The following is a 14,858-nucleotide window of genomic DNA, read 5'->3' on the forward strand; positions in this document are numbered from 1 at the left end:
TAATTATGATGCATCCGTGAAAGACGTCGCTATTCACTTGAGCAACAAATTAAATGTTTCTTTAACTGAATTCTCCATCTCAAAATTCAATTTTAAGCAGAAACGAGATATTTCATCATTTAAAATTCCACTTTCTGACGCGTTATATAGTAAGGTTCTTGATGCTTCCGCACGACCCGTACATGCAATTGTTCATGAATTTCTTTACTAGAGCAACCCTCGGGCTGGAGTGCCTCTGACTCCCTCAACCAGGCCTACAAGAACTAATTAACTTGTTTTCTTTGCACTATCAGAATGCTCGTAGTTTGTTGGGGAAACTTAGCAAGCTGCACGCTAATAGTGCCTCCTTCGATGCCAACGTTATTTCTATTATAACCTTCCTTTCATATCTTGGATGCCATCACCTGACACCAATTTTCTGGTTCCCACTGCAACTCATGACTTAGTCCAAGGTCTTATTTACTTTTCTTTGGGCCAATTGAACTACGTCAAGAACTGTCGTGATAAAATCTTGGACCTTATCTTTGCGTCCGAGCTCGCCAACGCCCTTGTCTCAAGAATTGACCCTATCTCCTGTCCTGAAGATGCTTATCATCCCACACTGGAGATAATTCTTGAAGCGTCGTTTCCTTTACTTCCTAGTCCAGAAGTGGAACCGACAACTTTTCGCTGCTTCCGCAAAGCTAGTTTCAATGGCATTAACTGATTGGACTTTTTTGGATTCTCTAGACGACCCCAATAACATGGTTATGCGCTTTTATGATATATTATACTCTGCCTTTGACATTTACTTGACATCACCTGATGCGTCTTACAAGCCCCCATGGTTTTCTCGTCGACTTTCTTACCTTAAAAACTTTAAGTCTAGGCTTTACAAGAAATTCACTAGTACTGGGTCACAGGTGGACCTTTCTAGATATTTGACAGCTCGCACAAAATTCTTAGCCCACAATTCTAAATGGTACAGAAACCACCTAAATCGGTGTAGAAATGAGTTCCAGGCTAATACTACGCAATTTTACGCGTTTGTTAATTTAAAACGAAGATCCCAACTTTTTCTTTCTTGTCTTCATCCCAATACTGAGTCCGCAAAATTATTCCAGTCTACGTACTCATCCATTGGCTACAACACAACCTCTTCGTATCCGTATTCTCTTCCACTTTCTAATTACATTGGTCTCATTATTAGTATAGCTCGAGGGGTTTTCGCCTTTGTTAAGCGATGGTCAAAGGAATTTGATGATCATTATACATCAAAACTTCTTTATATCTCACTCGTTCGCCTTATTCTAGAATATTGTTCGTTTGTGTGGTCACCTCAATATGCGAAGTATCAAGACCTTATTGAATCTGTTCAGAAACAATTCCTTTTGTTTGCTCTACGAGGATTAAACTGGGACCCACATCATCGTCTTCCATCGTATGCCGACAGGCTAAGACTTTAAAGCCTCCCCACCCTAAAGGATCGTCGAACCTGCCACGCCGTTTTTTTTATTCTTAAGCTAATTAATGGTCAAATTTGCTCCACGTATTTATTAAGCAAATTATCATTTTCGTCCAATAGCCCTTAACGTCTGTAAGACGAACATTGACGAGCATGATCCTTTCAATCTTCTATGTTCCATGTACAATAGATATTATTTTCTGTTACATGTTGAATTTTCCTACGAGTTCAATGTTCAAAATCTGTTGAGTTACCTATCCTTACCTCTGCCAACCTGATGTGAGTCGGAGCACATCGGTAAAAAACACTCCCTTTTGTTGTGCAGAGGTAAGGGTACAATATAATTTAAGAATGACAGTAATTGCTATTTACTTTAAAAAAAAATGTATTAATAACTTCGGCACGCCGAAGTTTTTATCCCCTTGCAGATAGAACTTCAATGACTAAGAATCAATACAATAAAAATTATATATATTTATGTTAAAAAACAATGAAGTAATAGAAGCTTTAATTTTATTCACATATACATATTATTTTTACAGTTTTACATTCACAGATTTGCATTATTCATCAATATCTAACGATTGTTCCTTTGGGAACTATATGATATATAAGTCCGATTTTCATAAAATTTTACACAAAATTGTAAAGTATAATAAATTGGTTATATCTCGAATTTGATAACATTCTGTTGAAAACTGAAAATGTTATAATTTTTTTTTGTAAAAATTTTCCAACCATTCCTATGGCAGCTATATGATATATTTGTCTGATCCGTGAGAGTTTATAGAAGGCTAACTACAAAGTTTCATTCATATAGCTTTAAAACTGAGAAACTAGTTTGCGTAGAAACGGACAGACGTAGAGGCGGACATGGCTAGACCGGATCGGCTGTTGATCCTGATCAAGAATATATATACTTTTATGGTCGGAGGTGCCTTCTTCACTGCATTGCAAACTTCTGACTGAAATTAAAAATGTTATTCAATATATTTATGTCATTGAAACTTTGAACAATGAAACGATGGTAACCCCAGCTGCTTTCGGCAAACAAGTGATTCTTACTGTTTTTGATATTGGATGACTCTGCAAATCAAAGCCGACTTTATCTTGTTTCTGTAAGAACATTTCAAGTTAACTTATTCAACACTCCCACATAGCACCTTCAGCTTTCCTGTTCCTTTTTTTTCTTTTCAATTAAAATTGTTGTAATGATCTCACTCTCTCTCCCTCTTTTGGTTGTTGCAGATGAACAGACCACACTCATCAACAGACCCTCAAGCTACGAATTACATTAAACTGGATATTCTAAGTAACAGATTACATTGGCCAATTAGCTATCTTTAACTTATTAAAATAAAACTTTTACATACCTTTAAGTCGCACGTTTTATTTAACAGTAGATTGCTTGGTTTTAAATCCCGGTGTAAAACGTTTGCTGAGTGTATGTACTTCAGTCCCCGCAATATTTGGTACAAAAAGTAACATATGTGATCGTTACTCAGCCTCTGGAATTATAAAAAAAAAGTTAAATACATAATAATAATAATAATAATAATAATATTAATAATAATAATAATAATAATAATAATAATAATAATAATAATAATAATAATAATAATAATAATAATTAGCAACGTACAGACCAAGATCATTTAAAATCAGTCGTTTTTACTCTCCTTGGTCTCACTGCAATCGTGACAATGTGTTATTTCAACAAACAAATAAATTTTATAATTAAATATAACAAAAAATTATTTAAAGTTAGGATGTGCCCACTCTAGTTGTCTGTCAAGCTAGGGACACATACCCTTGATTTTGAGTTTATACCCTTGCAGGGCTCGTTTTGACCAGAACTTTGAAACTCAACAAAAGAAGCATATCCGACCTAATAAAGCTTATATTAAGGGGTTAGACCACCTTGAATGCCGGAAAATTGAAGGGTATTTCCAAAATTTAAATTGCCAAAGCTGTTAAAAACACAACGTTTTATTGATTGGAATATTAAATAATCCATTTTTTTTAACTATATAAATATATATATAAATATATATATATATAATATATATATATATGATCTTAACCTCCCCAAAACAGTTATTTAATTATTTGTTTACAAGCAATGTAAATTATTTATTTACAAAATATAATAATTTTAAATGGGGGCGCTTTGAAAATACATTTTTTATACGAAATTTTATTAATTAATTAATTTAAAGTTTATAACTTAAAAAAATACATCTTATCGAACAAATGCTACGTCATGCCATAGAGAATGCTATAGAGAATCGGTAGCGTAGTTTTTTAGAAATCATGTAGACCGTTCCAAAAAACGTAGTTTTGAGAAAAACTCTAAAGATAAAAAAGTACTCTAAAGTATACCTGCAGCGCTCACTTCTTATGAGTGTAATATCCAAAAATAATGAGTTATTTTTAAGTCTTAAAATGACCATGAGAATGTCGGTATCAAAATATTTAAAAACAAGAAGGGAAGTTAACTTTGGCATACCGAATTTTGTATACCCTTTCAGATTGAATTCGATCATTAAAAATTAATACAATATAAATTATCTATATTTCTGTTAAAAAAAAAAAAAAAAAAATATTTCCTACGTCAATTATTGTCAACTATATTTAATTCAGTGCAGTTTTTTTTTTTTTTTTAGCAAGAAGAAACAATTTTTTTTGTTTACTATCATTTATTTTATTAAATTTCGTTCAGCACAATTTGTTTGGTCGCTTTTTGAAAGCAATATCTGATGAGTGGCTATCGCGGCAGGTATGCACAAGTCCTCCCATTTTTCAGCATTTTTCATCGTTTTTTTCGGGTCAATATCAGAGATTTCGTTGCTTATGTCCTGAAGTTTATTAACTTTATTTATCATGTACCCTCATAAGGAAAAGAAAAGAAAGTCAAATTCGGCCAAACTCTTAAGGTGTTCTGATAGTTTTGAAAATCGGCTCGTACTGCATCATTTAGTTAAATTTGGTCAGTAGTTGCAATTGTTCTTGGCACTTTATTGCGCCGATCTTCTTTAAATTAATTTTTAAAATAAAATTTCGGTGCGTACTTCCAGAACAACAAAGTAAACTTACTTTGTCACAGCGAAGTTTTAATGCCCTTGCAGATTGCAATTCGGTCACGTTTCGATATAGTCGTCTGATCCGGCACGTACCGATTTATATACGATAGAGATTATATAGAAGTCTAACTGCAAAGTTACATTCAGATAGCTTTGAAGTGAGTAGAAACGGTCAAACGCACGGCTGTTGATGCTGATCATGAATATATAAACTTTTTAATACGCTTTTATTAGTTCGGGATGTATGTATGTATTTAACGGAAAATATGTGATAAACTTGAAACTTTGCATACTTCTCAAGGACCGATGACAATGAAATAATTTGACAAAAAATTTTCATTATCCTTATTTGGATCGTCAGGATTGATAAATTCTTTTTTTATAGATCGTCCGTAAAGGAGTAAGAGAGACAGAGCTAGCGCGCGATCTGCGCGTGCCTGCTGGACAAGCTTATGTAGCACTTAGTCGAGTAAGAACCTTAGACGGTATTCGCATTAAGGAACTTGATTGCTCAAAGTTAACAGGAAAAACCCCATGCAACAAAGAGGCCTTAAATGAAATAATGAGATTTTTAAATAGTTCGTAAAAGTTTTTATAATTAAAATACGAAAAATAACTGATAGCTTAGAAAATTACAAAAACATGCGTTTATAGGCACACACACTAAAAAATATCAAATAAATAATAGTTAATAAAAACTAAAAGAAACACGCTTTTATAAATAACCGAACTAAAAAGAAGAAAATAATTTATAAATACAAACAAAATTATTAAATGCAGAGCAATAGTATATATGTAATTATAAGCAAGATCACTAAATTCAGAGTTAAAAACGTGGGGTGGTAGTATCTTAGTTTCATACAATTTTGAATTTATGAATTTAGTGTCGTTTTTGCAAGATCAGTTAAGGACTTTGAAATTAGTGCGTAACTGAAAATAAACTCTCTGAAATAATAAGCTGCTTTAACTTATTTGGGATCTTAAACTTGAGTACCGGCTCGATCTTCTAAGGCGTCGGCGAAATAGTTCTTTCCCTATTTTGTTTGCTAAAACTGGAAACCCGGTTGTAAAAAAGGCGTTTTTTTCATGTTAACTTCAAGTCTATTATCGAAGTAGGTTTGTATAACTTGTTTGGGATTTAACACAGCCTCCCGTTCATCCTTTGCTGGTATAATAACATCGTCTCTCTACGGAAGGCGATATTTCTTGGAGTCAGAGCTCGGAAAATTATATTTATGTGTCTCTGAAACACTCCAGGTGAGTTGGACAGACCAAAAGGGGCTTTACGAAATTTGTATTTCTTTTTTGACTTCGGATACAGGCACATGGAAAAAACCAATCTTCAGGTCAATCATGCTAAACAATTGCTTCTTAAAAGCGATCAAACTGATTATCAATAATCCGCAGTGAAAAATTACTAATAATAATTACCTGTTTATAAACTGAAATGTACGCAGAGTCGTGGTGAAGGTTCATTTATCTTTACGAGCACAACAGAGCTTGTAAATTCTGAGTCAAACTCTTCAATTTTGCCATTTGATATTCAGCGATTTGTTCTTTAATTACAGGCGTTTTAGAAAACGTCAATATGCGCGGACGCGAAAAAACTGGGGACTCATTTTATTTTTGAATGTTTTGAAAGAAAACTACTTTACTTGTCAAATAAGTTGTTTCTTTTCAAACTCGATTTTTTTATTGATTTTCTTAAGCTAGAAACACACGATGCAAACAATTTGCAGCAAGTTGATTGCTGCAAACAAATTTGCACGTTTAAACACGAGTGAAAACATTTTGCTGCAAACAAAAAACTTGCAAAGTTGTTTTGCAGCAATATTTGTTGCTTGTCGTCTGTATACATTTTTTGACAGCTATCTTGGTTGCGTCAACTGCTTGCTTGTTTGCATGTGCTGTTTGCTTTCAGTCGTAGTATTGCAGCAAACAAAGCACAATGTGGGATCGCGACAACATAATGAAATTAATCGAATTGTACGTGTTCAGTGAAGCAAAAAGTCTTTTGCATATGTATTGGTATACACTCACACGCATAGGCAAGCGTCTGTATTGCAGACGAAATATACATATATATATATAAAAAAAAAATTAAAATATATATATATATATATATATATATATATATATATATATATATATATATATATATGTATATGTGCAATTCTCTGGAGAACGCAACCGTGGCCTTAAAATTAAAAGTCAGTAAATGTCTGTTTTTCTTACATATGTTTATAGCGAATATATTGAATTTAACGAAAATATGCTTATTTTACATTTATTCATAAAACATTTCGAAATATTTCAATGCAAAGTCGAAGGCGGGGAAATTTCTGTTTCGAACATTTCTACCGCACGTTTTGTTTTGATTATGTCTTTTAATGGAGAGTCACTATGTATTGATATTCCCACTTTTAAATCTTTGTTTACATTCAAAGAATATAAAGGAAAGGTAAAAGAAACGATGCGATACCCAAATACGGTAAATTTTCAACAGAAAACATAAAAGAATACAGCAAGAGTCTCTTGCTCAGAGCGAGAGCGAGAGAGTATGAACTGTTTCGGTTGTGCTCGCAACGAGAGCGCAAGAAAAAAATAGTTCGACAGTTATTTGATCTGCTTGCAAGCAGTGTCAATAAAAAATAAAAACACGTGTAGACAGTAACGCAATATATTGCACGAAATAGCCATGCAAAAGTTTGCGTGCAAAACAAAAATTTATTGGAGCAAGAAATTTTCTTGCAATATTTGCATAGGTGTAAACATTTGTGCAAACTTTTGCTGCAAATTATTTTCAACTTGCTGCAAATTGTTTGCATCGTGTGTTTCTAGCTTTAGACATTCTTAGACATGGTCAGCTCACAGAAATGTGCCCAATTGTGCCTCTTTGTGGTCAATTTTTGACATTTTAGTCAAAAGTTTGCAACGCAGTGAAAGAGTCATCTTCGAACATATGAAGTATATACACTGCGTTTCACTTGAATAGCACACTTTACATACTGAATTTCAAATCTCGAAATCTTTTAAACAAAAAGAAAACTCGTTGATGTTTTTGTTTCTATTTATAGAGTAATCAATTTTAATTATAAGAAAAGTAACAAAACTTAAATTAAATTAACAATTAATAAAGGATAACAAAAAAGACTGAAAAACTTAAAAAATACCACAAAAATTTTGTTTCACATGAATAGCACATTTTAGATTTAGTGTCATTTCAGCAGCCAAGAAGATTGATTCATAAAAGTTTTTTGATTAATTTGTGAATTTCAAACAAAGTTTAATCATTTTGTGCAATTATGGGTCGTGGAACGTCACTAAGTCACAAGGAACAGATCCAAATACAAAGCTATATTGATTGTGACCTTTCTGTGGCTAATATAGCGAAAAAAATTGGAAGAAGCAGAAAAGTCGTACACAATTTTATAAATAACAAGCAAAACTATGGAAAAAATATGAAAGGTCGCCAAAGTAGTCTCCTTAGCGACACAGATAAGCGTTCAATCCTGCGGGAAGCCTCAAATTTTCATGACTCTGTGAGCAAGATAAGGGAAAAAACAGGTGTTGACGCGAGAAAAACTACTGTTTGGCGAGTTATTTCCAAAGCTAAACATCTTAAATGCTTGAAACTAAAAAAAAAAACCACCGATTAACCCCAAACGAAAGGAAGCACAGTTGACCTTTTGCCGCGTCAATATGTCATGGTGTAACGAGTGGAGGCGCGTAGTTTTTTCTGATGAAAAAAAGTTCAATTTGGAGGGGCCAGATGGCTATAATTATTATTTTCATGATCTGAGGAAAGAGACGCATCAATTGGAGCGTTTACACAGTCGATTAGGCGGAGTTATGGTTTGGGGAGCCATATCTTGCTATGGGACATGTGAACTCCAATTCTTATCCTCAAACATGAACGCAAAAGCGTATCTAAACGTCCTCGAAAAAGGTTTTCCACCATTGGAAAATTTTTTCAATCATATGCCGTGGACATTCCAGCACGACAATGCCCCAATACATACTGCACGTGTTGTAAAATCTTTTTTAAAAGATAAAAATGTTGAAACTCTGAACTGGCCACCATACTCGCAGGATCTGAATATAATTGAAAATGTTTGGGGATGGCTGGTCAGAAAGGTTTATGAGTCTGGTAAACAATTTTCAACAAAAGACGAACTAATTGACGCCATTCGGAGGGCCTGGGCTACAATATCCCTAGACTACATTAAAAGTCTATATGATTCGCTGCCCAACAGGATCTACGAGGTTATATTGAATAAGGGGGGCTCGACCCATTATTAAATTAACATATATATTTACATTAATACTTACTATTGAATAAAAACACATTTCCTAATACTTAAGTTCATTAAATATACTTAAAAAAAAAAATGTGCTATTCATGTGAAACAAAATTTTTGTGGTATTTTTTAAGTTTTTCAGTCTTTTTTGTTATCCTTTATTAATTGTTAATTTAATTTAAGTTTTGTTACTTTTCTTATAATTAAAATTGATTACTCTATAAATAGAAACAAAAACATCAACGAGTTTTCTTTTTGTTTAAAAGATTTCGAGATTTGAAATTCAGTATGTAAAGTGTGCTATTCAAGTGAAACGCAGTGTATATTCTTGATCAACATCAACAGCCCAATCGATATAGCCATGTCAGTCTGTCGGTCTGTCCATCTGTCCGTTTCTATGCAAACTAGGCTCTCAGTTTTGTATCTATCTGAACAAAACTTTGCAGTTAGTCTTCTATATACTATCACTCGTATATATTTCTGAACGGGCCGGATCGTATAGCTGTCATAGTTTTCTACAGTTTTTTATCAAATTTAAGATATAGATAGATAAGATATTTTATTCTACAATTATGCGCACAAATTTATGAAAATCAGTTTACTATATCTTAAAGCTGCCATAGGAACGATAGCGAAATTAATACAATTAAAAATTTAACTTTTTCAGTTTTCAACAGAATTTCATAAAATTTAAGATATAGCCATCTAATATTATTTTATTACTTTGTGTAAAAATTTATGAAAGTCGGACTACTATATCATATAGCTGCCATAGGAGCAATAGAGAAATTAATACCTTAAAAACATTATAACTTTCTCAGATTTTAACAGATTTTCATCAAATTTGAGATACAGCCCTTTAATATAAGTCTTGAATTTTGATTTTTATTTTATGAAAATCGGACGACTATATCGTTCGTTAAATATAGAGGAAAATTCAAAACTTTGAATGTAAGACTGTAAATTTATTATCTAAAGATGAACGAATCGAAATGGAAAACACCATTACTTCATTGTTTTAAATATATATAATAAATATATATAATAAATATATTTAATAAATATATATAATAAATATATATAATAAATATATATAATAAATATCTATATCTTATATTGTATTAATTCTTAGTGATCGAAGTTGTTTACTTCTTCTTTGACGTTGATGCACTAAGGTCAGTACATTCAAGTGGCCCGTATGACACCAGGCACGTGCCTGTTTGGGTTAGGTGTTAGTAGGCGCGATGAAAAATATAGGATAGAATACGAGGAAAATTGACTACCGGCGTGCTGTTAGATTGTTAGCTTGCATGCTTACTAAGTGTGTTAGTATTAAAGATTTTAATTTGGGAAGGGTATCTACGTTAGAGATTACTGTGTACAAATCATTATAATTTGCACATAGCACTCTAAAAGGTTCATGCAGTTCAAAGGAGGTTCTACAGTGGCGCAACACTAATGGGATATAGGATCTAGTAGTTCTACATGGTACATGGAAATTAAGCTGACTCAACAAGTCAGCACTTTCCACATCACCATGTATAAGGTTAAAAATAAAGGTTATCCCTAGCATCGTTCTACGATTGGCTAAGGACGGCAAGTTTATTAATAGGAGTCTACTAGAGTAGGAAGGTAATCTTTGGTTTTCATCCCAATTTAAACCGCGTAGAGCGAAAAGTAAAAAGTTCTTTTGAACCGACTCAATGCGTTTACTATGGACGCCGTACTGAGGGCTCCAAACGCAGCATCCATATTCTAGGATAGGACGAACTAAGGAAGTATATAAGGATTTAGTAACATAGGGGTCATTGAATTCCTTCGACCACCGTTTAATAAATCCAAGCACACCCCTGGCTCTATTCACCATAGACGAAATATGATCAATAAAGTCAAGTTTTGGGTCCAAGCGGACGCCCAAATCGTCAACAGAATTAATTCTTTCCAAATAGCAGCAGTTCAGCGTGTAAGTAGCAAGCTTAGGAACGACACGTGAGAATGTCATTAGCTTGCATTTCGAGTCATTTAAGTTTAATAAGTTTACACGGCACCAAGTTTGAAAATTATTAAGATCTGTTTGTAAATCCGACTGGCAGGCAACGTCATTGTATTGCACGCAAAGCTTGACGTCATCCGCGTACATAAGTACTCTGGAGTTAGTCAAGACTTTGGGCAGGTCATTTATAAATAATGTAAACAATAAGGGTCCCAAATGGCTTCCTTGCGGGACGCCAGATGTAACCCTTAGAACATTGGATAAATTATTCTTAAAGAGGACCTTTTGCGTCCTGCCATTCAAATAACTTGAGATCCAATTAAGAAGATCACTTGGAAAACCCATTGAATCGAGTTTTCTAACGAGGAGAGAATGGTTAACAGAGTCAAATGCTTTACTGAAATCAGTATAGATTACATCTGTCTGACAATTATTATGGAAGCCCTTTATAATATAGGAAGAGAGCTCCAAAAGATTTGTTGTTGTTGATCTTCGCTTAATAAACCATGTTGACATGGAGAAATAACCGATCTACAAAGGTGCTGTAAGTGAGGGGTGATGTTTTCAAATAATTTAGGGATGGCCGAAAACTTAGAGATTCCTCTATAATTGCTGGCATCCAATTTGCTACCTTTTTTGTGGAGAGGAATAACAAACGATTCCTTTCAAATAATGGAAAAGTGGGAGGTTTCCAAGGACAAGGTAAACAACTTCAGAAGGGGATAGCACAGGGCGTCGGCACAATACCTGAGCACACAGCCAGGAATTCCGTCGGGACCTGGCGAATAAACTGGCTTGACACGATGAAGATCTAAAGGAGAGAGCTTTCGTTTAGGCTAGGACAGAAAATTAAGTTTGATTTGCGTATGTCGTAGGAATAGGTCTGGTGTAGATACGAAGAGCTAGAATAGGTTGTTTGAAAATACTGCGAAAATAGATCGGCTATTTCCTGATCATTATTTGCATTAGTATTTTCAAATGAAAGCGAGGAAGGATTTGTTTTAGGCTTACGTTTAGTGTTAACGAAATTATAAAACTGTTTTGGGTCCTGTGAGAACTGGGCCCTACAACGAGTTAAATAATTTTTATAACACTGCGCGTTCAGCACGGTAAATTTAACGAAGAAAAATAAGATGAAAGGGCAGGTTGAGAACCGGTGATTTTAAATTTAGCATACAGTCTAGATTTTTTATTTTTAAGTCGGCTCAACTCTATAGTAAACCACGGCGGTTTATTCGAGCTTGACGGATAATATAACGGAACACATTCAATAAAAAATGAATTCATGGCACTGTAAAAAATATCCACGGCAACTGCCATGTCAGTGCACATGTATAGATCGGACCAATTGAACTCGTTTATAAAATTATTCAGCCGTTCAGAGTCCGTTTTGCGAAAACATAGGACTTTATTGGCTGGACGGTCAGAAATATTCTGTACGTAACACCCAATATCAAGTGTCAAGTTGGATGATAAGGATCTTCGGGCTGCGTCAGAGGCGCCACCCTTGCTAAACTGACTCTCGCAGGATCAGAGACGAAGCAAAGATCGAGCAAGCGCTGTAAGGAATTTCGAACATGGTTGATTTGAGACAGCGGAATGTCAAACAAGCCAGCGATAAAGTCATGTTGTGTAGGTGTATGGAGAGTATTGGTGGAATTATTTGAGATCCAAATAGCACCAGGGATATTAAAAGCTCCTAGAACTACCAACTGGTCTCTATCCAAAGTCTACTGGAAACCATCTGAATAGCGGAAAGGTGATTCCAATAAATAGGAAGTTCCGCAAGTGGAGGTATGTAGGACCAGGTAATACAAATGGAGCTACCTTTGATAGATAGCTTCACACAGAGGAATTCAACATCATTGCATTCCTCTAAGGTTAATAATTCTGACATGAGTGAGGAGTCCACCGCTATAAGAACTCCACCCCCGCGTCTAATAGGGCGATCTAGCCGATATACCGTGAACACAGCTGGAAAAACTTCGGAGCTCAGAATCTCCGGCTTTAACCAGGTTTCTGTGAGCACAATAACCTGAGATACAAACGAAAGGCTATCAGAATACAATTTAGGAATCTTACTACGTAGGCCTCTTGTATTCTGATAGGAAATACCTAGGGAGTGGGTTAGTTTTTTGGGTCGGGATTGGAAGACGTAGAAGGCGCAGTGGTAACATCAGGCCTGGGAAGAGTTATTCCTACAGGCCGCGTTTTCTTTTTCTTCGCCCCGAACTCCTTAACAACGATGTACTCTGGCCAGAAGGTGGGAGAGCAAATAGTGTTAAAGAGCTCGTTAGGGACATTTATTTTGAAAGATGAAATGTCCCTTGCGTAAGAAAATTTGAACTTTTCCACCTTTATCTTAATTTTTTCGGCTCTGGTTTTGCCTTGTATAAAGGCGGGAACATCTTCCGATCTTTGATCAGGGGAGAGCCGCGAGACAAAAATATGTCCCGTCGGTGGAACCGCTATAAAGGCTTTTGGCATGGCAGAGTGGTTATCTGCCGTGCCATTGTCGGCCGGTATTCCGGGCCTAACACCCTGGGCAGATATATCGTTAAACACTGGACTTTGAGGGGTCAATAATGCTGAGGTCGAGGGCTAAGCCGAGGGAGGCTGCTGCTGAGAGCCCGTTGCAGATAGTTGGGGTCTGTCTACATGCTGCCCACCAATAGTAGTTTTACGAAAACTCGTTAAAATGCCATTAAAACCGCTTTTGGTTTGCCGCATGAAAGACATCATCTCCCTTTCTACATCGCGACAGGCCTCACAACAGTAACGCAGGCCGATGTTTTTTTTTTACATCGTCCACCGTCCGAGCTACAACTCCAATACACTTGGCGTGCATGACGTTGTCGCACAGCCAGCAGTCGATTGTAAGGTCACCTGCAGCAATTGCCTTTTTGCAGGTTTTGACGAAACAGACAATATTTCCGGACATTATAAGGACTTACCACTGTACTTGTACTTGGAAAAAATAACAACAGAGCTATGAAGAAAGAAGTGAAGAGTCACAGCGAGAGCGAGAGAGCGGGCGAGCGAATGATATCAGATAAGATAAGAAATGCAGCGGCACAGCTAAAGCGAGAGAGTGGGAGAGCGTGGGAGATAAGTAGATAAAACGTTTAGCTGTTGCGACGGCGCAAACAAAAGCTAGACGAAGAAGGCACAAAAGGAATGCAAAATGTGCAAAAGCTAGCACTAGCAGCACAACTAAATTGGAAAATAAAACCAATTATATACACAAATTAGAATAGCTGCATGCACACGCAAAGTGAACGGGAAGTTATAAACACAAATTAGAAAATTTAAGTTAACTCCGGTGGTTAGATTCAAACTTTAATACAAAACGAGAGCGCAAGAAAAAAACACGTCCGTTCACTTGAAAAGATGAAATATTGGGAAGACAACGAATTTGCCACCCTTAAGCAATAATAACTAACGCTCGAATTAGGTTGATTAAATGCTGTGTATATTTTCGTTTTTTTCTGTTCTCAAGTCGAGAGCTGCAACTAACGACTGTTCGCTTAGCTTCAATGTATATAAACACTTACAATGTAGCTTAGCTAAAAAGATAGGGCGACAGAAGAGAGAGAGAAATAGATAACAAAAGACAAGAGCTAAGAGCGAAGCAGGTGCAGCCATACACCCATGCGCGCATAATTAGGCGCTAGCTGTCTGCTCCGAACAGAAGTTCTATCTGCAATGATATATAAATTTCGTCGTGACGAAATTAGCTTCCTTTCTTGTTACAATTAAAATATTTTATATCGTTCTTCATGTTTATGGTTCTAGAAAATGGTTTGCTGTTGAACATGTCATCAATGAGCTTCGGCCTCTCTTTTTAAAATACTTTCTCCTACTCATTTGTTGCCACCTTTCTTTTAAACGTTTACTCACTCAGCTGCCCATGAATTTGTTTGCTATCCACCTCCGGTTTAAATTCGTTCAAAAGAGCTTTTTTAAGACCATTTTAAAGCTCTATTACTTCTTCGGTTCTTACAGGACTTTTATTTCGCATGCTTCTAAAACTCACT

The 14,858-nt window shown here is 35.3% G+C and overlaps 1 protein-coding gene across 26 annotated transcripts in view; it reads right to left on the reverse strand.

The window, feature by feature from the left end:
• Positions 1-14,858, reverse strand: part of rl (Mitogen-activated protein kinase rl) — a 198,743-nt gene that overhangs the window by 148,056 nt on the left and 35,829 nt on the right. For all 26 annotated transcript variants that reach the window (XR_015271064.1, XR_015271065.1, XR_015271066.1 and 23 more), the window contains one exon: positions 2,818-2,952. Coding sequence is in view for 21 of the 26 variants with exons in the window: in XM_086830200.1 (XP_086686326.1) it covers positions 2,818-2,952 (135 nt within the window). In the remaining 5 variants the exon portion in view is untranslated. The remainder of the gene's footprint in view (positions 1-2,817; positions 2,953-14,858) is intronic.

The sequence above is a fragment of the Drosophila serrata genome, unplaced genomic scaffold (genome assembly GCF_035046125.1).
Source record: "Drosophila serrata isolate PLE 108 unplaced genomic scaffold, ASM3504612v1 contig_229, whole genome shotgun sequence".
NCBI classification, from domain to species: domain Eukaryota; kingdom Metazoa; phylum Arthropoda; class Insecta; order Diptera; family Drosophilidae; genus Drosophila; species Drosophila serrata.